Source organism: Schizosaccharomyces octosporus (genome assembly GCF_000150505.1).
Source record: "Schizosaccharomyces octosporus yFS286 unplaced genomic scaffold supercont6.2, whole genome shotgun sequence".
Classification (NCBI taxonomy): Eukaryota; Fungi; Ascomycota; class Schizosaccharomycetes; order Schizosaccharomycetales; family Schizosaccharomycetaceae; genus Schizosaccharomyces; species Schizosaccharomyces octosporus.
The window spans coordinates 724,333-740,658 of NW_013185620.1; the positions used below are offsets into that span (position 1 = coordinate 724,333).

The 16,326-nt window shown below is 38.6% G+C and overlaps 7 protein-coding genes across 7 annotated transcripts; 4 read left to right on the forward strand and 3 right to left on the reverse strand.

The window, feature by feature from the left end:
• Positions 1-106: 106 nt before the first annotated feature.
• On the reverse strand, positions 107-2,447 carry SOCG_03957 (dolichol kinase). Its single transcript, XM_013163866.1, has 2 exons — positions 1,885-2,447; positions 107-1,835 (listed from the first exon to the last, which is right to left on the reverse strand). Exons 1-2 carry the CDS (start codon positions 2,052-2,054, stop codon positions 554-556), a joined length of 1,452 nt encoding a protein of 483 aa, XP_013019320.1. The 5' UTR covers positions 2,055-2,447; the 3' UTR covers positions 107-553.
• Positions 2,448-2,540: 93 nt separating this feature from the next.
• SOCG_03958 (20S proteasome component beta 3) lies at positions 2,541-3,592 on the reverse strand. Its single transcript, XM_013163867.1, has 2 exons — positions 3,208-3,592; positions 2,541-3,109 (listed from the first exon to the last, which is right to left on the reverse strand). The coding sequence occupies exons 1-2, from the start codon at positions 3,501-3,503 to the stop codon at positions 2,791-2,793; spliced, it is 615 nt and encodes a 204-aa protein (XP_013019321.1). The 5' UTR covers positions 3,504-3,592; the 3' UTR covers positions 2,541-2,790.
• A 709-nt stretch (positions 3,593-4,301) lies between these two features.
• On the forward strand, positions 4,302-5,039 carry SOCG_03959 (DNAJ domain-containing protein; the record flags this gene model as incomplete). Its single annotated transcript, XM_013163868.1, has 1 exon — positions 4,302-5,039. The coding sequence occupies one exon, from the start codon at positions 4,302-4,304 to the stop codon at positions 5,037-5,039; it is 738 nt and encodes a 245-aa protein (XP_013019322.1).
• A 411-nt stretch (positions 5,040-5,450) lies between these two features.
• Positions 5,451-9,411, forward strand: SOCG_03960 (uncharacterized protein). The gene has a single exon (XM_013163869.1). The coding sequence runs from the start codon at positions 5,720-5,722 to the stop codon at positions 8,915-8,917; it is 3,198 nt and encodes a 1,065-aa protein (XP_013019323.1). The 5' UTR covers positions 5,451-5,719; the 3' UTR covers positions 8,918-9,411.
• A 659-nt stretch (positions 9,412-10,070) lies between these two features.
• On the forward strand, positions 10,071-11,967 carry SOCG_03961 (plasma membrane protein). Its single transcript, XM_013163870.1, has one exon. The coding sequence runs from the start codon at positions 10,622-10,624 to the stop codon at positions 11,486-11,488; it is 867 nt and encodes a 288-aa protein (XP_013019324.1). The 5' UTR covers positions 10,071-10,621; the 3' UTR covers positions 11,489-11,967.
• A 35-nt stretch (positions 11,968-12,002) lies between these two features.
• On the forward strand, positions 12,003-14,555 carry SOCG_03962 (U3 snoRNP-associated protein Utp13). The gene is made up of 2 exons (XM_013163871.1): positions 12,003-12,065; positions 12,107-14,555. The coding sequence occupies exons 1-2, from the start codon at positions 12,040-12,042 to the stop codon at positions 14,415-14,417; spliced, it is 2,337 nt and encodes a 778-aa protein (XP_013019325.1). The 5' UTR covers positions 12,003-12,039; the 3' UTR covers positions 14,418-14,555.
• A 46-nt stretch (positions 14,556-14,601) lies between these two features.
• Positions 14,602-16,325, reverse strand: SOCG_03963 (DUF2009 protein; the record flags this gene model as incomplete). Its single annotated transcript, XM_013163872.1, has 2 exons — positions 14,602-15,907; positions 16,183-16,325. The coding sequence occupies 2 exons, from the start codon at positions 16,323-16,325 to the stop codon at positions 14,602-14,604; spliced, it is 1,449 nt and encodes a 482-aa protein (XP_013019326.1).
• Position 16,326: the final 1 nt, after the last annotated feature.

A 16,326-nucleotide genomic window follows, 5' to 3' on the forward strand; every position in this document is an offset into this window, starting at 1 on the left:
TAAACGGACAACTGCCGAATGCTACTGTCTTATAATATTGTTAGATTCTTTAGCGTATGTGAACGTCATCCCAAAGGTTGAATTTCAAACATACTTGTAAATATAGGGCAGGAACTTCCGTGTGATAGAATGTATTGAATTGCAAGAGACTTGGGCGATGAAAGTTGAAGATATCTCACAAACACTTACAATGCTTGAATTCTTATTTCCATTGTTTGTTTACTCAATATAACACAAAGGCACTTTAAGTTTATATCAACCGATCTTCTTCTCAAATATATAAACCTATCGCATAATTTCGTAACAGAATCATAGTAATCAAAAAAATGTGACAAAAGCAATAATACACTGAACAGTATATACAAGTTGTCAATTAGAATACTTCAAAGATGTCGATTATCAGGTTGTGCAGTATGTTTCTGTCTTACTGCAAACCGAACCAGATAATCTTAAATTTCTTTCAACACCTCTTTAGCACATTCTCCTGTAGCGTATAAATGAATTTACATAGTATACAAGATCCACAACTTTAAGACTCATGAAACTTCCTAGTTTAGGTATTTTCCAATACTCGATACAGGACCCACATATACATGGGCAAAATGAGATTATCGTTTTCCAATGAAACGGCCTCAAGCATAGCTGTGAAAACAGACATAGCCAACGTATTCATTAAGCTAACGTGAGGGCAAATGCGTAATCGATGTGCGAGCTGAAGAACAATGAAAACAGATACTGAAAAAGCAACGGTGCCCTCTAATGTTTTTTCCGTTCTACGAATTCTAATCTTTCCGTATTTTTTTCCAATGATACTTGCCATAGAATCACCACATCCAAGACAGAGAACACCAACCAAAAGTTCGGCGGAAGCGACTGGTCCCCGTAATGCATGGGAGAACCAGACAGGGATTGCACATCCAATCAAAAGGTAAATATGCGAAATAATCAATGGCCCACGATGATCTCTATTATCTGTATATTGCCATAAAAATGTATGTATAATTTCCCCAAATGGTTCCAAACGGAGCACACGAATGCCCTCTATAAACAAAAAAGAAAAGAGTACGCCCGAAAACGCAAGGTGTACAAAATAGGGATCTGTACAATAAGTGGGAAGAAACATAAAAACAATGAGAGCATGATATGTTTTTCTTCTGAAGTTTAATAACTCTCCCTTTGATCCAAAATAATCACGGAAGAAACTGCCGTTATGAGAGCAAATGACAAAACCTATATAACTTGATAGACACATAATCCACCAAACCAAAATTGTTATTCTTTTTTTTGAGTATGGACTCAAAAATACTTGAGCAAATACCCAGTATTCAGGCTTTTGTTGTATACGCTTTGAAACCCACAATCGAGAAACGAAAATAACAACGAAAACACTAGCTGCATAAACTAATAGAGAAGACTTTTCCTTTGTAAGTTTGCATCTTGAACATACATGGAGCAGGAAAGAAATTAGTAGAACTAGTGAGGGAACAGATATTAATAAAACACCGGCTAAGACAGATACTAGAGGGCCAGCCTCGTTGAGAAACGTAGCATATGCTACACTGCTAAGTCCGGTGGAAATTAGAACGGCTTCGATAAATGTGAAGCTGTTTTTCGTGATTTCTATAAAGGCTTCCACAATGGTCGCATGAAGTTGCAAAGGAACGAACCAGGTTTGCAATCCCTTCAATAAATATGAGAAGAGCGGAAACCTCAGGTTAAAAGAGATTGCCGCATTATAAAAACAGACCATGTACATTTCATGAAAAAGTAAAGAGTCCCTTCCAAAACCAATACATAGGATGGCAAAAGGAAAGGAGGAAAGCCACAATAGAGGTCTAATAGCATCTATTAGCTTTGAACTTGGAACGAATGTTAGTTACTTACTCGTAAAAGCATTTTTCTTTGGGATTTGCAAGGAAATATATAAAAGCGGGCAGAAAGAAGGTAATATTAGAAAAGCTAGGATGTGGGACGAAAGAATCAGATAGGAAGGGAAGGAATAGGATAGAAAATATTTCCAAAACAATCTCAATTTCAAAAGAAGGAAGGTTCATTAGTAAGGATGCTTTAAGCAAATTCTAGATAGAATCAACCGACAACAAAAAGCTATTTTCCTTTCTTTTATGTAGTTTAGAATTTAATTGTCTTTTTTAGTTTTCCTTTTTTTTTTTTGGGTGTGTAATCATTCAGGTAAGCTAGATCGACCAGCGTGCTTAAACGACCTGAAATTTTGGCAAAATGGCGCTAAAAGTTATTCGGCAAGGAAGAATAAAAGGAATATCTTTTAGAATGTACTATAGCATTCTAGACACTCATCAATTGCGAGGAGTCTTTTTTGTGTAGTGTAGAATTGAAAAGGTCGGTGAGCTGAGAATCCTGTTTATAAGCGAAAGAACTACTAATCCTCATAACAAGTGATTCAACAAAAATAAATCTTTATAGTGAAAATGAAAAATTACAAAATAAACAAAGAATACAAACTTTAAAAGTCAAAGAAGCAAGGCTTTTATGCAAGCCCACCAAGAAATGTTACGAATGACTGTATACGACTACATAAAAAAAAAAAAAAAAGAAAGACAAAAGCGTCAAGCGTAAATAAAGTAAAGTAAGTAGATGATGAAGAACTCTATGGAATGTGGGCGAGAAAGGACGGTAAGAGAAGAAGGAAAACAGCACATATAAAAAGGTATCAATCTTTTTCCGGGAACATGTCAAAGTACGTGGTTGTACATTACGATAAAACAAGACAAACGAGCCAAGTAAACAAAGGTAAACATTCATAAACGAAATTTAATCTTGACGACCCTTTACAAGTCGTTTCACACATTTGTCAGGTGTAATGATGTAGACAATACAACCCCAACCACTAATTGCATCGCGGTCCTGAGCGTTTAAGAGAGCTTGTGAAATGGTTTCAAACAAATCTTCAGGCTCGAGGTTGGGCTCGTATACGGACTCGCACATACCGTAAAGTTGTTCAGCAGCAGTGCCGCTCACGATAAAGTCATCAGCAAAGTCAATACAACCAATGGAATCGAATCCACAAATAAAAGGGTTGTCATCTTTAGCTAAACCAGCAACTACTGGGAAAGAAAAGTAAGGTCCGAATCTAAAGAGAAGTGTTAGTAAAAGACTCAATGAATCATTGGAAAAGCAATTAAATAGAGAACAAAGTAATGATTTCTACTAAAAAAGTGAATGCCGTACCTTTTTTCGTAAAGGGAAGTGGACACCAAGTTGGCGAAGGTCTTTGGTTCAATTTGGCGCTCTTCACGGAATTTATACATGTTTACTTTATAACGGAATAATTCATAGAGTGTTTGGACATCACTAGCAAAGCCTGTGAGACCCAAATATGTCTTGTCGGTCATGGGGAATACCTTTGGAAAGTTATTTGCCAAGGATATAGATTGTACTCCCAATCGTAAGTCAGATGCAATAGCCACGCAGTTCTTTCCTGTCATGGCTACGCAGGATCCACCATTATATTCCATAATACTCATTTTGGCAATGTTTCGTGAAGAGATGAAGGATGCATACCTCTCAAAGAAAGCAAATAGGTTGAATGTACATGAAATACCGTACTCCAACGTATACCCTTTATAAGAGATTTCAATAGAATTATCACTACGAAAAGTATTTTAATGGGGTTCTTTGGAGTTTGGTATTTTGCTTTCTAATAATACGATTTTATCGTTCTAATGATTCCTCCAGGGCAGGCTTCTAAGCAGCAAAAGGGAAGAATAGTCGATGGTCATTCTCAAATAGATCTGTAAGATGACTTTTTCTTATTTTATATTAGACAACCAATTCATCTTTGTTTTTTTTTCTGTGTGTGTAACTGAGGTTTCCTAGCGGTATTTCTTCTATGGGCAGGACCTTACGAGGGACAAATTGAAGGGAACCATAGCTATCGAATCGACATTGGAAAAAGAGAAACTACCGAAATTTTAATTTATAGCAAGATTAAAAGTTTTTCTACTTTAATGACTTGGATTCCACACACTTTTAGTGTTTCGCGATATCATACAGCTTGTTTTACAAGATCGCCCATTTCTTGGAATACAATCCAACGAGCACAGAACAATGAACAGTCATCAAACGTACATCAATGGATGTTGGTTTTTTAAAATTCTTAAAAATATATTCTAAAAAAGAAAAAAATAAAAACAAAAAAGAGCAAGGCTGGTGGATTACTCTGTAAATCATATTATTCTTTCCTAATACGATGTCCTTTTTCGAAAAGATTATCGCGTTGTAAAGTGTTATGTGATATACCGCACACCAGTGTTCATTCGCAGATGCACTCCAAAGGCAAAACCAGCCTACGTAAGCACGAAAAGAGCAAAGTCCGTCTTTTTCGAATTCATCAATCTTTGGAAATGCAAAAGGATTACTACTCTATACTAAACGTTTCAAAAAAAGCAACTCAGGAAGAGATACGGTTTGCATATAAAAGAGCTGCTCTTGAAACACACCCTGACCGCGTGTCTCCCAATGAACGAACAGAAGCAACGCAGCGATTTCAGTTGGTGAATGAGGCCTTCTACGTATTAGGAGATCCTACACGTCGTTCTCAATATGATCGTGAAAATTCTTATTCTTCTTCGTCCTCATCATGGTCAAAAGCGAAACCATCTTCTTCTTTCTTTGGTGGCCGGAGCAAAGATGAGGATGCTTCTTCGAGTCAAGGGGAAAAGTATTCATATGGATTCCAAGAATCTTTTGCAAACTCCCAATTCGGTAATATTTTTAATGAAATGATGAGTGAATCTTCTAGCGAGGGCCTACTTCACCATATCTGGACCGCCATCGGCGGTCTCGCAGGAGCTGCGCTTGGTTTCATTGCTTTCGATACTCCAGGAGCCCTTTTGGGATCCTTTTCCGGTGCTAATTTGGGCAGAATCCGAGACAAGCATGGCAAAAGTGCCTATAGTGTTTTCATGGATCTTCCAGCTACTGAGAAAGCTCGTATTCTAAGCAAATTACTCTTTCAAATTCTAAATACTTCAAAAAATTTTTCTAATAAATCACCTTAGTGGTTTTCGATTCCATTTTTGCATCTGATTTCTTTCCTGCTCGTATCTTTTTGTCGCACCTTGACCTTACATCTTCAGGTTCTTTCACTTGTCTCTTTTTTTTTACGATTCATATTAATGATATTTTAAATAATTATTTATTTATTATTTTGTATAAATATATACTATTGCTATTCATCTTTGCTGTATTTGTTTATTTGTTTTCTTTATGTCCTTATTGTCTGAATCAGCGATATCATTATAATGTATGTGACTCAGGAATGAGCACTGTAATATTGCTTTCACTGAGGCACCTTTGAATTAAGCGCAACGCAGCCGATTATCCATGATTTGCTGATCGTACGAAACTTTGATGTCATTTAAATGTGTCAACATGATGTAGAATGTTTTTCTTCCCTTCATTGATGTCTACCTGAATTCTCTTTTAACCTATATCTGAAAGTACTAATAACGACTTTAAGCCAAAGGTAAAACCGTATAAATCCATCCTTTCCTTCTCAATAGTGAAATATCTTGGAAAGCAGTGTCCGTGACTTGTTCTTTAGTGTCTAAGTCTTTTACATTCATTTTCTAGTATTGTCGTTTGTCTTAGCCGTGTGTGTGCGTAAAGTTGGAAGAAATTCCATTGTTCTACTTTGGTAAATCCACCTTTCCAACTTAATGATCGAAATTATTCTATCATGACTTCTGTAAATAACACTTCTTTACCATCACCTGACGGTGCTGAATTGACTGGTCTCCATTCAGACAGTCAACAGACCGCAACCACTATTAGTAATAAATCGCTCAAAGGTCATTACGGCTCCCATCCTCATCAGGATCATCCTTCTGCCTATGTGGCAGCCAAGACAGGATTTACTTCTCGAACTGTACCAGCTGATTTACGTTATGATCAATCTAATCAAGTTTCTCAGAATGGAAATGATCTTTCTACAGTCTCTAACAGACCCAATCAGTCAAGATTTCAATATGTTGCAGCCGGTGCAAACCGGGCTGCTGGACATCGCTCCGGTGGGTTTGAAAATCCTTCCGCTGATTCAAATTCAATACACACTTCGGGTTCTTACGGCTATCACCCTCATCCTCATGCTGGTAAGGCCGCGCAATCTGCGCATGTCATTAAACACACTGATATGTCCGAAGGAAGACCCAATGAAAATGGTTATGGTCATGACGAACAACGCAAGCCATTGCAATTTCCCACTAACCCTGTGTTTGCGGGTTCTGCTCAACAGCCTATCGGTACTGACCCACACTCTTCCAATGAATTTGATGAAGACTCTTCTCGCAAAGTTCGTCTTGCCTCTCAGCTAGCTAAACATTCTGCCACCTACGCCCATCAAGCCCCTGAGCCCGAGTCAGCATCTGATCCTGCTCTTCCTCATCGAATGGCTGCCTCCCAATTAGTCCATAATCTTTCAGTGCAAGGTTCCTCTTCTTTAGAACCACAAGAGTCTTCTCGAGAAGCTCCTTCATCTGCAAATGCGAATTCTCTCGCTGCCGCCTCTTATGCTGCCTCCCATGCGAAATACGATAAATCGCAACCTAACGTGGAACAGAGCACATCGCCCAAAGGCGATGATGAATATCAGAGAGTTCGCAATATGAACTTGATTTCTCCTTCCGGTGACAACTTTTTACGTGATCATACTGGACAAGAGGACAATGGTGATGCCTTTGCTGGCTTTTCAAGAAGCGATCTTTTGAATAATGCACCTGGTTACCAAGGTTCACGAGCTTCAACCTATGGAAACACTAAAAATGCAGGCAGTGAACGTCCAGTGAAACCGATTTACTATGCTCCTGGCTCTACTACAATCAGTAACCAACATCAGCAGAAGCCAAAAGAAGGACCAACATATGATTTTAGTGCTGCATCTGCAGCTCTTCGTCGTCATCGTAGTATGAATGCAAATACATCTCGTAATGATAATTTCGAAAGTCAAGAGGATGCGAGGACTCGTGATTGGATTCGACAAATGCGGCTTCCAACCAGAAGCACAATTGCAACAAATGATTATAGACAGGAGCCGAGTTATTCAAACAACGTTGATCGCGATCAAATACAAGATGAAGCAATTAAACGTGTTCGTGATATGAACTTGGATCTTTCGAAAATTCAGAACAGGACAGACTCTCAAATTCGAGCTTATCGTCCTAGGTCTTCTCATCATCCTGCCTATTCCTATGCTGGAACCGACCAATACTCTAGAGATGCAGATAATGCATACGTTCCTCAAAACCAGGGAAGATACTCCCAAGCCAATCCAGTGTCTTATATTGATGGAAGATCCTCTTGGAACGATGAAGACTCATATGGTGCTAGTCCTGTAGAAGTGAGGGGAGCTGCTCACCAAGGCTTCAGCAGGCCTTCAACTGTTGTTGGTTCCGTCCCTGGACGAGGAGGTGTTTCTTCGAATGATGCAGATGTCGAGGCTTTACAGAAGAGACTTTCCAGAGCTTATATTGATCATGAACGTGAAGAAACATATGCTATAGATCTTGGTGCTGGTCGTCTCATATCTCCAGAAGAATTGGAGGCCATTGCGAGACGTAATGTGGATCCAATGGTTTCTGAGCTAGCCGAACGTGCTGCAGCCGAGAACCAGAGAAAGCAACAAGCATCGGATTCAAAGGCTGCTAAAAAGCAAGCTAAAGAAGAAAAGAAACAAAGAAAGAGGGATGAAAAGGCACGAAAGGCGGAAGAAAAACGACTTGCTAAAGAAAGAGCCAAATTTGCTAAGCAAATGTCTAAGGATGCTGGAAGAACTGACGAAGTAGCCGCTGCCCCTATTACCGATCATGAGCAAGAAACCAGTACTTCTTCAGCAGAATCGTATGACGGTCAAGAACAAGGAGATCAGTCTTTTGACCCTGCTGCCCAAGAGTACCTGATTCAACAAACTGACATACAGAATGCTGCAAAGCAGCAGGAATTATCCGGAAGTGGTAGAGAAGCAGAGGAAGATGTATATCAACCTAGAGATACTGGGTATTCTGGTGTAGTCGACCACAATTTAGGTGTTCCTAGCCACTATCTTCATGATGAAGAATACGGCGGAGCATTAAACGAAGGTGGAGGAAATCAAGTAGATTATGCTGAGAGATCCCACTTTCCTACTCCTACTGACCATGCCGACCAAGGAAATGGCTTACAAGAGACCACTGATACTGTTCCGAGGGCATCTGCTCCTGAACAATACGCTGACCTAAATCATTACCCTGTCGTCCAAGAGACGACGATTTTGCCAGATGGTCAAGGGGGATTTGTATTTCCGAATGATGATGAATCAGCTGCAGTGAATGGATACAATGATTCAGAATATAAGAGTGACAGTTTGCAAAAAAATGAAGATGATTTGGACGAAAATGATAAAGTATTCAACAAAGCTTCACCGAAGTCTCCAGTTGCTTGGTTAAGAAAGAAATTTAAGAACCAAAAAGACAAAGCCGCTGTGAAGCGTATGTTGGAGGAAGACTCTTATAAGAAACAAGCTAGTGATGGAAAGGTTCATGGGGATGGTCTGCAAGACAATAAGCCCCTTGCCACTAATGGATTCACCAAACATGAACAACGTCCACAAGCAGTTGAAACTCACTATGAGCCAGGTTTGGTTACAGAAAAGACTGGAGATGAAGTGCCGGATCTTGTGGCTGCACAGCCTCATGCTAAGATCTCCTCGATTCCACGAACAAACAGTAATCTTGGAGAATTATTGGATGGAAGCTATGTTTCGAAAACTGATGCAGTTCCAGGTGGACTCGGCGATTTCGAATCGAAGAATGAAAAGGCAGTGAATGGAAGTGGACAAGTTATAAATCATTTTCCTGAGCCAAGCAAAGACCCTATTGGAGCCGCATTTCATGAAGATTTGTAAGAAGAGCGAATTACGAAGGTGGAATTGTTAGCTTGGAATGGGATTGATTGGATTTTTTTGAAAATTGCCCATGCTATGGAGAATCGATTCTATTGATTTTGATGAACAAAAAGAACGTATTACTTATTCTGAAATTTTGACTTAATGTTCTGGTTTATTATTGAAAGATGAATCTTCAGCAAAAGCTCTCGCCTAGGATTCTTTATATTTTGGTGGAAGAATGAATTATAATCCGGTATAATACGACTGCAGTGTAATTTGATACTGTACGAAATTTTGAGAAAAGGAGACGGCACCTGTATTTTGAAGAGAAAAGCTGTCAATGAACCGAACTTTTCCTGTGTTATTTATTGTTCGAGAGTAATTAGTTATATTAATAGGAAAAGCATGTGTGTCGTAACACATGTATATCGGTGCTAGTATTTATATTCTGCTTATTATTAATGTTAAAATATGGATTTGTATTAGATATTGCTGTGTTATGTATGCTATGACTTGTGAAGTAGAAAATCCGAAGTAGACGAGAGTGTCGTCGATATATTGTACAAAACTGACGAGAGTGTGTTTTCACGATGAAATCATATTAGCATTTTGAACTGATCATACGAGACACTCTTGATGAATGCAAACCATGGATAGACTAACCATAAGGAACGTTAAACAGATGTTCACATGATAAAGAGTTTTGCCATACGATTATGGCTTCAGTACTTCAGTACCGAGAGAAAAAGGCTCAAATAAAGTTGTTTGTTTGGGTCAAACTTCTGTTTTCTCTTCTATCTATTTCATCTGATATTTATATAATTTTGTTTTGTTTATTTTTGGGATAGATCTAAACCATCTTTGATCTATACGTTTGGCATGCATAGTAGACTGTTTCTTTTCAGAAAATTAGAGCAAACAAATCATGACTTTCTATTTTTATCCACTAAGGGATCGCAAGCAATGAATTTTTCTTGAATACCAGCCAGCCATGGGAAAAAATTTACTTTGTATTTAGAAAAAGCATTACTAGGTAACACAGAAAGTAACAACGATGAGGACAATATTACAAGACTGTTTTAGCAACGTTCGCAAGGTTGACCTCCCCGGAGGAAGCCTGACAAATTATGATATCATCTACGTAAAGCATTTTCGAAAGATGTTTATAAATGTTTCTTTTACCAAACATTTGGGTGAACAGAGAGCACTAAGTGAGTAAGCTCGCTCTAAAACTTACATTTAGGGAAACTTTAGTTAAATATAAGACCAGAACCTGTTTTTTAATAACTGCTGTAATATTTTTTGGTGATTAAATAAATCATCCCAGATAATTTACGTTATTAAAGACAAGTGCTTCTGAAAGCAAGGCTGGTCGCTTGATATCTCTTTCGTTATTTACGTGTACACTTTTAAAAAAAAGATACTCCTTCGTTCGATCTGTAAGACTTACTTAAATCATCATTTGAAAATTTCACGTCTTAATACTTGGACTTGTTTACCCACATTTATTGTACAAACTCATTAACAGACATATTCTTCTATTTTCTTGTTACTACTGTGAATAAACATTAAGCAGTGTGGAAACGATTTCTTTTTTTTCTCTGTTGCATTAATAGTCTCCACATTGTTTTTTGATTCCTATTTCTAATACTCTAAGATATACTTGGATTTCTTTAATAGTCTCATTCTTATACTCTTTTAATTCCTCAACTTTGTGACAAAATGGTTGAACGTGTTCCTTCGACGCTCACTCGTACCCGCTACTGGGCTTACTTTTTGTTTTTGTTACCCCTTGTTTGCTTCTTAATGTGGACAATCGGTTTGATTGTTCTTTTGGGTCTTTGGAGTACTCAAGACAAATGGCATACTCCTGGTGAACCCGATCCCGTGTTTATTAGTGATATGGGTGCATATACCAAAGGGTTCTTCGTTCCCATGTGCGTTATCACTGGTGTTTTTTACATTCTAAGTTTCCTCGCCATTCGTCTCTTAAGACAATGGAGATTCTTGTATCCCACTACAAATAAGTATGAAACTTTCCTTGGTTGGTTTGCCGTACTGACAAGTGCCGGTTGTGCTGCTTGTTTAATATCCTTGGCAATTCGTGATGATGTGCATCACGATAATATCCACTGGAAGTTTACCGCAGCTTTCGTGGTGTTGGCTTTTGTTGCTGCCGCCAGTAATATTTTCGAGTGGCTATCAGCTCATCGCCATTATCGTTTTAGCAGACTGCTTGCTTTCTCGTTTTGGGCGAAATTCACGATTATTGTTACGGCAATCGTTTGTGCCATTGCATTTGCTGGTTTGCGTCACTACGAAAATCGTTCTAAATCAGCCAGATTCGAGTGGGTTGTTGGATTTTTGTGGTCTCTGTACATTGCTCTGTTGTGTTTGGATATACTCCCAGCCATTTATCATGAACGTTATCCAAGCAATTCCGGTGACTTGGAGAAGGGTGGTTATGGCACTCAACAATCCGGTATCCCTCAACAATCCGGTAATACACAGCCTGGGGAATCTTACGCCCCTCCTAGTGAGCCTCCAGCGGCCGCTACTCGAAACGAAGCTGATCCTACTGAGCTTTAATTTTTCGACCTTCATTTAGTATCAAGCTCCTTGAAATTTAGCAGCCGATAGCTAACAAGGTAATGTATTTACAGGTCTATTGATATGTTGTTAACGGTTGTTAACAACGGTTATGAATGCACTGTTGCTGATTTGGCAACAGGTTTCAAAATGCTTCTTGATAAATTTATTTATGTTAAAGACAAAGTATACGTCTCTTGTTACATCCGTAAGTCATCAAATGCACCTTGCTTGTTTGATGCTTTGTCACAGAAGATTAACATTCGGTTCTTTTCACAAAAATACTTCTTCCTTTTTCTTTTCATTACTTTGTACGAAAGGTATATAATATTACAGATTTTTACCACTCAAAAATGAAATTTTGTTTCTTATGACTAGATTATTTTAAATATTATCATTTTAGAGGACTAAAAATTAGCCAAACGAACAGAACAATATTAGAAATAATAGGGTAGTATATATGAATTTGTTACATGGGTTTAACGTAGTGAAACGCGAAAAACAAATAGATATGCAGAAAGTAACTTCGTCTTTTACCAAAAATCGCTTTTATGGCACCAATTGCAGAAAGGACTCGGTAAGTTTGCTTTGAAAGCAAGAAATTTACTAATTCAATAGATTTGGCCTAAAGAAGAGCATTGAGCCCGTCTATAGCGGTGGCCCTATCGGCTTCGCTTCTAATGAAAAAATCCTAGTTACTAGTTTAGGTGATCGTATCGTGGGTAGTAATGCAGAGACTGGAGAAAAAATCTTTTCTCTTAATAAAGATGAAGAGGATTACGTTACTTCCATGGTTATCACTGGCGATGCAAGCAGGTTGGTGGTTGCTTTTAGGTCACGCTTGGTTATAATCTATGAAATCCCTTCAGGAAAACGTCTAAAGTCATTTAAAGCACACGAGACACCGGTAATTACAATGACAATTGATCCAACAAATAGTATTCTGGCCACGGGTGGAGCTGAAGGTCTCGTAAAGGTTTGGGACTTGACAGGTGGATACACAACTCACGTTCTCCGTGGACACGGTGGTATTGTTAGTGCGCTTTGCTTTGGAAAATATCAAGGAAAATGGGTGCTCGCAAGTGGTGCCGACGATACACGCGTACGTCTTTGGGATTTGAATACCAGTCGATCAATTGCAGCATTTGAAGGTCATAGCAGTGTGATTCGGGGTCTTACATTCGATGAGTCTGGATCATTCTTGTTGAGTGGTTCTCGAGATAATACCGTTCAAGTATGGGATCTGAAAAAGCGATCCGCTGTTCGCACAATCCCTGTTTTGCATGGTGTTGAATCCCTTGGATGGGTTAACCATCCTGAAAAAGATGAAAAATTACTATACACGGCTGGTGAAGGAAATATTATTTTGGCTTGGAATTGGAAAAATGGGGCTCGTTTTAATCCTGATATCGAAATTGTGCCTAATGAAAATAATGCTATTATCCAGGTTGTTGCTATAGACGAGAATTCACTTCTAACTGTCCATTCGGATTTGAGCATGCTCGTGCAAACCTTGACTGTTGATAATGGATTTCTGATACAAAAGAAGCTTCATGGTTCTTTCGATGAAGTCATTGACTGTGCTTGGATTGGTGATAATCATTTGGCAATTGCATCTAATACTGAATATATCGATATTATTTCGGCTGATGGGACACAAGTTCATGGTGTTTTATCTGGTCATACTGATATCGTCCTCGCAATGCACGCTTCTGAAGATGGTGTTTGGATGGCAACCGGTGCTAAAGATAACACCACACGATTATGGAATTTGGATGTCGAAAATAATAGATTTACCTGCGTTCGTGTATTTACTGGTCATACAGCTAGTGTGACAGCAGTTGCTTTGGGCCCTTTGGATGCTCAGGGATTTCCCTCATTCCTTACATCTGCTTCCCAAGATCGCACCTTAAAACGTTATGATTTGGGATCTTCCTTGGCTAATTCCGAAAACCAAAGTAGAGCTATTTGGACAATTAAGGCACATGATCGTGATATTAACGCTATTCAAGTGTCTACTGATGGACGTATTATTGCCACTGTTAGTCAAGACAAATTAATTAAGTTGTGGGATGCATCTCTCGGTGAAGTTATAGGAGTGTTGCGAGGCCATCGTAGAGGTGTCTGGGCTTGTGTGTTCAATCCTTATAGCCGTCAATTGGCTAGTGGTAGTGGTGATCGAACAGTTCGTGTATGGAGTATGGATGAACAGCAATGTCTTCATACATTAGAAGGTCACACTGGTGCTGTTCTAAAACTGGCTTACATATCCAGAGGCACACAGCTTGTTAGTGCTGCTGCCGACGGACTTGTAAAAGTCTGGTCTATAGCATCGGGTGAATGTGTTGCAACATTGGATAATCACGAGGACAGAGTTTGGGCTGTTGCAGTTCGTGATGATGGAGCACGTATAGTGTCTGGTGGTGCCGATGCCGTTGTAAGTATCTGGCAAGACGTTACAGAAGAGTACGCTGCTCAGGAAGCTGAGGAACTCGAACGTCGTATTGAAGCCGAACAATCCCTTTCTAATTATGAAAAAGCTGAAGATTGGCGAAATGCCATTGCCTTAGCACTGTCATTGGATCGACCTCTCGGCTTACTACGTCTTTTCGAACGAGTTATGAATTCTCCTCATCAGAAAGGGAGCATCACAGGGAACGTTGATGTGGACAAAGTTGTATCGGATCTTAGCGATAACCAGTTGACAATTCTGTTTCAACGCATACGTGATTGGAATGTGAATAATAAAACTAGCATGGTTGCACAAAGGCTGCTACGTTTACTTTTACACGCTTATCCCCCTAAACATCTGTTGGAGATTCCAGGAATAAAAGGAATATTCGATAGTATGTTTCCATATACTCAACGTCATCTTTCAAGAATAAACGATTTGTTGGAGGAATCCTATATTGTTGACTATGTTATGTAAATTAAAACAGAACTTTTTTAATTTTTAAGTTAGTACTCCGGGTACTCTGCTATTTTTGGAAATCAATCTTTAGCTATTGATTATTCTATGTTTCAAAATTGGGTTAAATAAAATTTGGGTCTATTTTTTTTTGGAAAACTCTTCCAACACTAATTGTAGCTTTCGTATAGTAACCAGAGTATAACTAGATACCTTCGAAATTGAGGAAACCAGACATGAGAAGAATTCGATAATATTTTTTCTTGGAAATCTCGTTTGTCCAATTCCAAGCGCTTGTTAATCGACCGTCAATACAGCTGCCAGCGTCATACCAATTATCAGCCCCACGTCCATCAAATGCATGCTTAAAAAAGTCCAATAGTAAGGTTTTTTGTAAACCCACAATACTCCCGTATTCTTCTTCAATGTACTGTACCAAGAAGGGATCTCTCAAATATTCCAACTGCTGTAAAACCTTTACAAGTGGTGTTAAAATATGAGGTACTTGACGGTATTTGTCGATAAACATCAAAGCATTAGGAACTGCACGGTCGCCCAAATGAACTACAGAACTACCAATCCAAGACAATTCTTGTTCGTTTTGTACTCCGGACAATATTTTGTGAACTGTCCCACGTAGCAAAGGACATGGTTGAACACGGTTAAGACCCTGTCCTGTATCCGAAATGAAATATCTCGTATCTTTATCAACTAAAGATGCATCACTTTGAAGCCATAACAAAAACATTTGGTCCATCATACAAGACCAAAATTGCAGACTTTGATCAACATAAAAGAATTGGGTACGATGATCGTGTGTTAAACGGGCGCCATTCATGAACCCAATCTTCAAGTTTCCACCTTTTTTTGGATCTTGCGACGAGAAGAATTCATGTAAATAAAAACGCATTTTCTCAACAGGTACTCGATTAGCCATAAGAAACGATTCATGGTCTGCTAATGAAATTAAACAGTCTTCCAGCACTCTTTTCTTTTCATCGTTACCTTTTGCGTATTTTTTTAATAATACATCACTGCTTTTTTTACGTTCCTCACTTATTTTAGATCTTAATGAAGCGCCAGCATAGGGATCTATTTGCTTCAGAGAAGAATCTAGAAGTTGTTTTTCGGATAAAATATCTAATAAACCGTTTTCCTCTAAAACACGAAAAACAGTTTTTATCGGGATGTAAAAATCAAAGCCCATTTGCATACGGACATCAGGTATCATGGAATCTTGGCACATGTACATCATAGCACCATAGGTAGTACGCATTTTTTCAGGATTCATAATTTTATAACGCCGTCCTATTTCAAATATGGACTTGAAGAAATCCGCATTCGTTGCATGGTCCTTCCCTTGTAGCAGACTCCGGCCTAGTTTAATGTCCATTGCAACAACCAAGCCAGTTAATATACTGCACATTTCAGACAGATAAGTCACCATCAATTTCGTTCTTGACGTATAGGATATAATGTCAACACGGTCGGTATACTCAATAACATTTAACCTGAATGTTAGATTGATTCATTGTACATATAGAAAGGTTAAAGGTCAACGGAACGGAACAGCACGCCTTGCCAGTCGAAAACATAGGTAGATTATGCCTTCACTAGTTCTTTGGTCAAAGCATTTTACCAAAGCAAATAACGATTGTAAGACCAGATCGGTTTATTAATCAAATATAATTAATTATTTAATCGAATTGACTTAAGCTAAACACTTTGCAGACATGCTGCATTTTTATTCAAGACCTTTGCTGTTTCTTAAAATAATGTAACTTACGCTGCTTCTAGTAAACCCAAAATGCGTCGTTCATCTTCATTTAAACGTAAAGGGACAAACTTTGATTTATCAACCCAGCTCTTTGTGAATAACCCTGTTTTTGACATGATGGTATTGAACGAGTTGTTCAGTTCCAAGCGCATA

What these genes read in the sequence shown, in the direction of transcription:
- SOCG_03957 (XM_013163866.1), bottom strand. Translation starts at nt 2,054, where the DNA reads ATGAACCTTCCTTCTTTTGAAATTGAGATTGTTTTGGAAATATTTTCT. An exon ending in AAAGAAAAATGCTTTTACGA is followed by an intron (nt 1,836 to 1,884) that starts GTAAGTAACTAA and finishes AGATGCTATTAG; the next exon opens with ACCTCTATTGTGGCTTTCCT.
- SOCG_03958 (XM_013163867.1), bottom strand. Translation starts at nt 3,503, where the DNA reads ATGAGTATTATGGAATATAATGGTGGATCCTGCGTAGCCATGACAGGA. An exon ending in ACTTCCCTTTACGAAAAAAG is followed by an intron (nt 3,110 to 3,207) that starts GTACGGCATTCA and finishes ACTTCTCTTTAG; the next exon opens with ATTCGGACCTTACTTTTCTT.
- SOCG_03960 (XM_013163869.1), top strand. Translation starts at nt 5,720, where the DNA reads ATGACTTCTGTAAATAACACTTCTTTACCATCACCTGACGGTGCTGAA.
- SOCG_03961 (XM_013163870.1), top strand. Translation starts at nt 10,622, where the DNA reads ATGGTTGAACGTGTTCCTTCGACGCTCACTCGTACCCGCTACTGGGCT.
- SOCG_03962 (XM_013163871.1), top strand. Translation starts at nt 12,040, where the DNA reads ATGGCACCAATTGCAGAAAGGACTCG. An exon ending in CCAATTGCAGAAAGGACTCG is followed by an intron (nt 12,066 to 12,106) that starts GTAAGTTTGCTT and finishes CTAATTCAATAG; the next exon opens with ATTTGGCCTAAAGAAGAGCA.